Source organism: Sardina pilchardus, chromosome 3 (assembly GCF_963854185.1).
Source record: "Sardina pilchardus chromosome 3, fSarPil1.1, whole genome shotgun sequence".
In the NCBI taxonomy this organism is placed as follows: Eukaryota; Metazoa; Chordata; class Actinopteri; order Clupeiformes; family Clupeidae; genus Sardina; species Sardina pilchardus.
In genome coordinates, this window is record NC_084996.1 from 16,594,092 (window position 1) to 16,602,626 (window position 8,535).

At 42.5% G+C, this 8,535-nt stretch overlaps 2 protein-coding genes across 2 annotated transcripts; both read left to right on the plus strand.

Annotated features, from left to right (window-relative positions):
• The first annotated feature begins 574 nt into the window (after positions 1-574).
• cbx8a (chromobox homolog 8a (Pc class homolog, Drosophila)) lies at positions 575-3,214 on the plus strand. The gene is made up of 5 exons (XM_062532141.1): positions 575-725; positions 853-896; positions 1,349-1,414; positions 1,577-1,643; positions 1,902-3,214. The coding sequence occupies exons 1-5, from the start codon at positions 657-659 to the stop codon at positions 2,757-2,759; spliced, it is 1,104 nt and encodes a 367-aa protein (XP_062388125.1). The 5' UTR covers positions 575-656; the 3' UTR covers positions 2,760-3,214.
• A 2,791-nt stretch (positions 3,215-6,005) lies between these two features.
• Positions 6,006-8,308, plus strand: LOC134075907 (meteorin-like protein). Its single transcript, XM_062530935.1, has 3 exons — positions 6,006-6,393; positions 7,166-7,225; positions 7,986-8,308. The coding sequence occupies exons 1-3, from the start codon at positions 6,006-6,008 to the stop codon at positions 8,306-8,308; spliced, it is 771 nt and encodes a 256-aa protein (XP_062386919.1).
• The last annotated feature ends 227 nt before the right edge of the window (positions 8,309-8,535 follow it).

An 8,535-nucleotide genomic window follows, 5' to 3' on the forward strand; every position in this document is an offset into this window, starting at 1 on the left:
GCGTCGCTTAACTCAGCTCATCTTAACAAATTAGGCTACTTTCTGATATGATCCCTTTGGCTGGTGACGATTATATTGTTGCGCTAAAGTTTGTGAAGGGTGGCTTCCGGATAAGGCCATTACATGCTGACGAACATGGATCACTCTTGAACATTAAAAATAGGCCAGGCCTTGATAAACACTGACTAACAGGGTGCAGCTTGGAGCCTAAATAATGATTTAGTCATTTTTAGCCAATAGGTCGAGGCGCAGGCTAGCCTAATCGTCCATCATAATAATCTTTTACCAGTCGACTATTTGTGTCTATGTGGCTGAAAGACAATATATGGATATACACAACTCAAACAAAGACTATTTTACAAAAATCGTCCATATGTAGACATGCAAATGAATGAAAAGAACTCAGATGGGGAAAACATGATCAAAAACTCCGTAGATTGATTATAATTTCGTCATTTCCTCTGGAAACACCAAACCCCTCCTTTCCTGCAACGGAACCAATGGGCGTAGAGCAAATGTTCCTAAAACACCGGTCCTCATGGCAACCCATGACGTTTTGGTCGAGTATTATGGGCTGTGTGAAAGCACAGAGGCAAAGGTGGCGAGAAGCGAGATAGATACCAGGCCAGCTTAAGTGCTGCGACGCTGAAGTAAACATGGAGCTATCCGCGGTCGGAGAGCGAGTCTTTGCGGCCGAATCCATAATCAAACGGCGCATAAGACGAGTATGATAATCTTTTGCTTATATTTGCTGGAATAAAGAAGAGAATGCCATTTTGATCATAAACTGTGCGTTCGATTTCAATATGTGATGTGTCTGTCGCTATTTTCTCTTATTTATTCATCATGCAGGGTCGGATGGAATACCTCGTGAAATGGAAAGGCTGGTCTCAAAAGTGAGTAATGTTAGCTTACAGACAGTTCATTGCTTTATGTGACACTAGTGACGAACGCTGTTAGTCGATTTTATTCAGCAAGCATAACGTTAACCTAGTCATAACGGGTTCGAGCTAATCGCTGTTATTGCAATGGCTACGCTAACATTTGACAAGACGTGTACAGAACGAACGCTAGCTCGTTAGCTCGCAGAGCTGGCGTCGTTGCAAGCTTGCTAGCAGGTCGTAGCTTAGCTGGACAAGCCGTGGATCTAGCTAGCGGTGGTGCTGTCCCCAAACTGTAAGCTTGCAAGGCTGATGCTGCTTTAGCTAATGGAGCTAACGTTAGCATCTCACTATCCGCTAGCTGAGCATATGGTTATTGCATATTCTGATGAAGCTACGGTATTTGCATTAAATTGCTTGCAGCCACTGTAAGGGAGTTTACCAGTTGTGTCAATGTCTCGATGCAGATACAGCACCTGGGAACCCGAGGAAAATATTTTGGACGAACGTCTTTTTGCAGCCTTCGAAGAGAGGTAATGTTAACATTTGGTGGTTAGCTGTCACATATGCAGGCAGGCCTATTTGTGGTTTACGACCATGTGTTTGCATGGAGGGAAAGTCACTGCCTGAATTGGTGTTTTTTACGAGACGTAGGCTACTAACTTTGGCTTTGTTGTTCCATCACGTTTTTGCAGAGAACGTGAACGGGAGCTTTATGGGCCGAAAAAAAGAGGTCCAAAACCTGAGACTTTCCTGATGAAGGTGACCAACATTCAAATAGCACAATTCTAAACACTAAATGTAGCCTATCATGACAGATGATGGTGGTGGGGATTACGTATACAATGTTCAGTTGTAGAATAGCGTACAACAATAAATAATTGCTTGTTGTAATTATGCCGTTATTTGCCAACCAATTTCCTGTTCATTAATGTGGTCATGTGTTATTATGACTGTCCTGCATATCTGTTGCATTAGACCTTAGATGTAATTTCATTGTTATGCGTTTATTGTCTACAGGCTAGAGCAAAGGCTAAAGGGAAATCTTATGAATTCCGAAGAGAGATGTCAAGAGGAATGCACGTTTCCTATCCCGTTGCTGAACCTGTCATAACTCCCAGAGCGCGCGAGGGTCTGCGCACTGTGGTGCCTACAATATTTCCACCGAGTACCGTGAATAGGGGAGAAAGCGTCCGACCACAGGAGTTGGAGAGAAGACCAAGACCAACCGGATCGCCTACAAGAGTTACCCACGGCTTTGTCAGTACGCCCAAGAAGAGAGGGCCGAAACCCAAATTAAGGTTCAATGTCAGTGCAGGCAGCTGCGCTTACCCCGATGCCTCAAAGAGAAGGTCAGATGAGCAGCTAGCTTACGGGACCTCTAAACTGGGAAGGTATGGTCATCATGAAGGTGAAATGTCAGACTGCAGCGTTGCTCAAATGACTGAAAGATATAAGACAAACTCACAAAAAACGATGGGGGCTGCTACCAGTGGTTACCATCTCATCCAGGCATCTGCTCTCGGCAAACCAAGACATGAGATTCAGGGCCACAGAACTGTTAAAGAATGTCCAAGTGCAACGTCACATCAGTCTAAAGGCCACATTCAAAGCAGACCTCGGTTATATGAGGAGGAGGAGGAGGAGGAGGAAGAGGAGGAGGAGGAGGAGGATTTAGAGACGGAACAGTCTGGTTCAAAACATTCTGTGCCAAGGATTTTTGGTGATCAGACACTTGATCAGTCTGCAGATGAATTATGGCGTCCATCCATGTCAAACATGGAGAAAGTTGTCGTCACAGATGTTACCAGTAATTTTTTAACAGTTACCATTAAGGAAAGTACTACAGACAAGGGCTTTTTCAGAGAAAAGAGATGAGTTGATTTCGTTTTTATACGAGTATGAGGCCTATCGACCATGTATAGACATTGCACCTTTTTCCGCTTGATTTCAAAGCTGATTTATCATTAATTACTTTCTATCTACTTCGCACTTGTACAGCTTACGTAGATTGTAGTCATGCATAGTGTAAATATGTATTTACCTCTACATGTACATTGACCTTTTCTATGGAAAATGTTATTTTTTTAGTGAGTTCATCTGTTTTTGACATTAATTGTCCGTTTATTTCCCCCTGTGTACACCGCTACTGACAACTCCATTCATTTTTCTTTAACTTGTAACATCGAGCACTTTTATTCAAATGATATATTATGTAGATTGACGAGTAATATTCTCATATTATTATATTGTCTTCAGTTAAATGACCTTATCATTGTGTACCAGCGCTGTAAAGGTGTTACTGTATTAAAGCACAAATTGTGGGTCCAGAATATGATTTTGTTGTGGGGTTATTCGTGTCCAGGCATGCATCATTGCACGTGCTTTGACATGAAAAATAACTATAGTTATTTGATTTTAATTGTACGTGTTTTTTTTGTTTTGTTTGGCACGTTAATAATTTTGCAGCTTCAATAGAAGCTTAAAAGCGATTTTTGGATCACGGTATTTATTAAGGCCAACGCAAGTCCCTCTTGATGGGCTGTTGACTTTTTAATCAGAACTAGGCTACAGAAGCCCAAATATAATTTCGACCTTATGTTTATTCGTTTAATTTAGAACTTAATCAGGCCACTTGACTTTTGACTTATTGGTAGTAAGGCTATTTAAACTTTTTTAACGAGATGAGATGGTAGAATCGGGAACAAAAAATGTTGATTTCCCCCCCTTATATTTTTGATGAAGCTCTACAATGGCCAAGTAAAGGGAATTTATTGTCCGTTTTTAAAATGTCAATTGTTCATAATTAGTCTATTCACTCGTTGATTTAGCCTATTTTAAAATATAAATAGCCTATATAATTTCCTCACCCTTATCATTACATTAAGGCCAATATTCATGCAACTTTCATTGACTTGATATCCGTCCCTGTTATTTTACTTTATTAAACCAAGGTATTACTAAGCCTACAGCTAGGCCTACTACTTATAATAGGCTAGCCTACATTATTATTATTATTATTATTAATAATAATGGCCTCACTTTAAGTCACCTTGGGTAGGCTAGACGTCAGCCAAATGAATGTAGCTTGACTAATAATTCCCTCATGTTACCAACAGCCTAGCCAAAAACCAAGGAAATCTTTCAAAAAGTAGGCTATTTAGTGTAGTAGGCCTAATTTTCTTCCGTTCGATATGCTGGACCAGCCACATCTTTGATTAGCCTGCACTAAAAAAAGAGCTTATGACCTATAGCAGCAAATTCGTTTACGCTATAAAACATCAATTGGCTACTTGCGGACAAAAAAATAATATTGTGCGTCAGTTTGGTCAATGGACTGTTCGTCGATGTAATATGGGCATGCTAGGAATTAGGCCAAATGTCATCGCATAATGTTGCCTATTGGTCCGTCTGTCCAGCAGGATATCGCACAATAGGCTGTGCGTACAGTCTTCCTGAAAAACTCGTTTAGATTAAATGATTTAAATTATTGATCAAAATATGATGTGTAGATTAGATCATTTTAGGATGGCAGCAGTATGAACTGGCAACATCTAGGCCTGGAGATAGCGAGTCTATGTGACAGGCTAATTTGTTTTCCAAACTTCTTCTAGCATGAATATTTCGGGTGGACATTGACAATATGAATTGGGAATATCTGTCATGTATTTTAGTTATAGGCCCTAATGAACTTAGAGGGAAAATAACATGATTCATTCCTGCAGCCCGAAAGTGTGCTAGAAGTAACAAGGCATGGGCCTATTTTGAAATAGCCTACAGATAGGCTACCATAAGTCAATTCAAGTTATTAACCAATTGTCTGAAAAGACTGACGGCCTCAGACCAAAAACTTGACTAGCTATGCCTATATGAAACTTGGTGAATGTGGAGAAATGATCAATCACATGAAATTATTCATCATGCTCAATATAGCCTAAATCTTACCAAAATAACTCCGTTTAGGCTTATGTTCTATACCATAGCAAAAAGAGGAAAAGAAATAGCAGACCATGAATTCACTATCACAGGTCTACAGTGTTGTAGGCTATCAATCCCTCTAGAGGTCGCTATAAGAATTCGTGTGTCCAAACACTAGCTTATCCTACCGTTTGGGCAAATGGGCTATACTGTACTTTTCTACATGTCTAGGACTAAAGCCTCTATAGGCCTATTGGATATTATAAAGAAATAAATAAACAAATAAAATATATGTATAGACCTAATAAATAATGCCATATATTTATCGGGTAGCTTATTTCTTATTTAATCATGTAGGCCTATAAGGCCTAAAACTTTGTTTCCGTCTTTTTGCTTTTTAGGCGATTCCTGCCAACTGACGTCTGTTTCATTTAGCTGAATCGTATTAACGTAGGCCTTTAATAATCTAGGCCCAGCCTAATGTTCTCGGCTGTATGACCTGGAGAAACTGAAAAACATATTTATATTTATATTAGCCTATTTCATTTTGCACCACGCTTGAATAAACGGATAGGCCTTTCTCCATATTTTGTGGGAGCAACTCATGTCTTGTCTTTTAATGATTAATCTATTTTAAATCATTTCTTTTGTCTGCCATTACTGGTTGGGGTTTCTGATCTCATTATTCATTCAAGCTTAGGGGGGTTCTTGCCTGAGATTCCACCAATAGCTTCACAGACAGTCAGCACCAGACGGAAGAGTCACGTTGGCCGTGTGCTGTAGTCGGCGAGCCTTTTAGCATGTCTTTTAGAAACTCCTTTTTACACTTTCTTCTAGCTCTTTGTTTTCTTTACACTTGCGGAGCTGATTTGTGCAATTGGAGCGGAAGGTATGACTCTGTTTTTTTTTCTTTTTAAAAATGTTTTGATGAGCGAAAATGTGACATTGCGTAGGCCTACGTGGATAATTCAAATTAATTGTCTGCGACTGAATTGATTGTGGAGTTGAAAACGAATTGTAAGATTGTTTTTAAAACAATATTTTTCTTTAATTACAACATCCTTCATCTGACAGCTTGTTTGAATGGATGCCTCCGAGGAATGCAGCATGTCATGAGGGCAGTACGCCTAATGTAGACCCATGTGGGTGTCGTGGTTGTATGCCATTTGTGATCTTACTATTAGTGTTGTTTTTTCCAGTGGGCTAATGCAGGACAATAATTTGCGTGCGGTGCAGCAGGTCCGCTTGCACTGCACCGAGGGGTCGGTAGAATGGATATACCCCAGCCGCGCCTTACGGGTGGTCCTGGAACCCATCCTTGCCCGGGCGCAGCGCACCACTCTCTGCATCAAACCGTTCCGTGGCTTTCGAGGAGCTAGCCTGTTCATTGAGCGCACTGGGGAGTTGGACTTGTTGATGGCTGACGGCGAGCGGTTGGAACGCGTGCACTGTTTTCGCGCAGGGGGACGTCAGAAATCTGCTCTTTTCATTCAGGCTAACCCGCAAGAAGACATCAGCCGTCGGATAGTGGGCTTCCACTACGAGTTCCCCAGAAAATGGAGTTCAGCCGGGAGGCTCCGTAGGCCCCTGCAAGGTTGGTGGAGAAATCACAACTTGAACAATGTCTAACTCTGATTTAGCATAATGTTGTTGCATTGTAAACTACTCTCATCTTCGCATATTTAGAGTGCTATTTTTAACTACACTGCACTAGTGCTTTTAGAATATGCTATGGCACATGCACCTCTGGTTTTCTCAGCATTCCAGCCCACCTCCTCAGTGTTTTGTCCGTCCTTCAGACAAACAAAAGGGATAAAGAAAGATGCTGATGAGTATGGCCTATGGGTCAGTCGGTCTCCTAGACGGCAAATATCCCGTGGATTCCAGAAATACCATGGCACTCTGTTTGCTGGGCGATCCCAAGATGCCAGTTTGGAAATTATAATAACCAAAGACATGTCTACCTAGTCTAGCTTTGGCTGGGTAGGGTGGTCCTTCGTGAATACTAATAGAGGACTTCACCAACCAGTTAGCTGTCTGGGTGGAGTTATCTAATTAAGGCAGCACAATGGTGGCACAATTGGAGGTCAAGAAGAATCGAAGTGGCCATGTGACCTGTTTCACTCTTTGAGATTCTTTCTCAGGTCTTAAACAGGTGCATATGCACCAAAGGTTTAATTTACATATATTATATGCTTTTGTTTCAGATCAGTTGTATACTGTCCTGTTCACTATTTGTGATCTTCTCCAGGGTGCTTTTAGACACATTTCAGCATTGTAGCTTAATCTGCTCTCTCTCTCTCTCTCTCTCTCTCTCTCTCTCTCTCTCTCTCTCCACCCCTCCATCTCTCTCTCTCTCTCCCCAGCTGCCTGCCAACCATGCAACAACACAGAACTTCTGCTGGCCGTCTGTAACAGTGATTTTGGTATGAGAAATGACTTTCATGTGCCATGTCTATAACTTCCCCCTAATCCTAATGGTAAAGAATAACATTGCACAACTCTCAAACAAAAGACAAGAGTGAGAGCAAAAGTCCATTTCAGTTAGAGAATCCTCTTTTGCTCACTGGTCGTTTATTAGTATTACCACCACAGACTTGAAAGCCAAAGATATAAACAAGACAGACCTGATGTATTTAGCAGAGGTCTGCCAGCTGGCCACAGCACTGGTCAGTTCCCAGAGTCCTGCTGGCCAGCCTGGGCTATGAGCTGTGACAGATGTATGGGCTCTGGCTCACACAAAGCAGGCACATGGATAGCAGCAGCCAAGCAGAAGAAATGAGCCCTTTGAACTGGCACTATTCACCGCCTGACCTTAAGCCTCTCACACCTCCCAAATCGCCATCATGAGCACCGCCTTTATTTCTGCCCCGTATAATGGCGCAAAATAGCAGGCTAATGAAAGTGTAAAAAGGACTGAGCGGTAATTGTTATTGTATTACAAGATTACTTTTATTTTCCCAAGCTATGGACCCTCTAGTGAATTTGTATGAAAGATTGAATTGAACTAAATTGTTTAAGGATGGGGTTGGATGGGGGGGGGGGGGGGGGATTTAAGGACTTTCTACAAATAGTAGGTCTCCAGTTTGAAAGCCACTAGTAGATGATCTAAATGCTCCCCATTGTGTTGTGCTATGTTTTGTATATAACATCCAATCTAATCCATGGCTTCTCGTCACACCCTAGTCATCCGTGGCTCGATCTGGAACGTAACCCACGATGCCGAGCGACAGACGTCCGTGGTGGAGGTGCGGGGCAGCCGGATGTATCGTCAGCGAAGTGGGGTGTTTGAGCGGGAGGCGGGCGCCCGGGTGCACAACTGGCGCGGGCACATCCGCACCTTGCTGGCATGCCACGTGAGGCCAGGGGAAGGCCTGTTCCTCTTCACTGGCGCTGAGCACTTTGGCGAGGCCTGGCTCGGCTGTGCCCCCCGCTTTAAGGACTTCCTCACCCTGTACCTGAGGGCCAAGCGGGAGCAGCAGAACCCGTGTGACTTCCCCTTGGACTAACCCTATAGCCCCAGGGCCGTGCGGCATCTCTATGCACTGATGGACAGCCAGACAGGAGGCCAGTACATTGTCTTCCTTGGACAAGAGGGTGTTTTCCTCAATTCAGCCAATACCAACACATACACGTCATTGCGAAAAAAGAGAGACAGAGAGATGAGATGTTCTACGTTTCAGTGGATGTTATTTAAATGAACATTATATCCATTGCAGAATGTACTGTATGGATA

Bases quoted from the DNA above. Each gene is read 5' to 3' on its own strand.
- cbx8a (XM_062532141.1), top strand. From the start codon at position 657: ATGGAGCTATCCGCGGTCGGAGAGCGAGTCTTTGCGGCCGAATCCATA. The intron at 726-852 runs GTATGATAATCT...TTCATCATGCAG, and splicing joins TCAAACGGCGCATAAGACGA to GGTCGGATGGAATACCTCGT. The intron at 1,644-1,901 runs GTGACCAACATT...TATTGTCTACAG, and splicing joins CTGAGACTTTCCTGATGAAG to GCTAGAGCAAAGGCTAAAGG.
- LOC134075907 (XM_062530935.1), top strand. From the start codon at position 6,006: ATGCAGGACAATAATTTGCGTGCGGTGCAGCAGGTCCGCTTGCACTGC. The intron at 6,394-7,165 runs GTTGGTGGAGAA...CTCTCTCCCCAG, and splicing joins GCTCCGTAGGCCCCTGCAAG to CTGCCTGCCAACCATGCAAC. The intron at 7,226-7,985 runs GTATGAGAAATG...GTCACACCCTAG, and splicing joins CGTCTGTAACAGTGATTTTG to TCATCCGTGGCTCGATCTGG.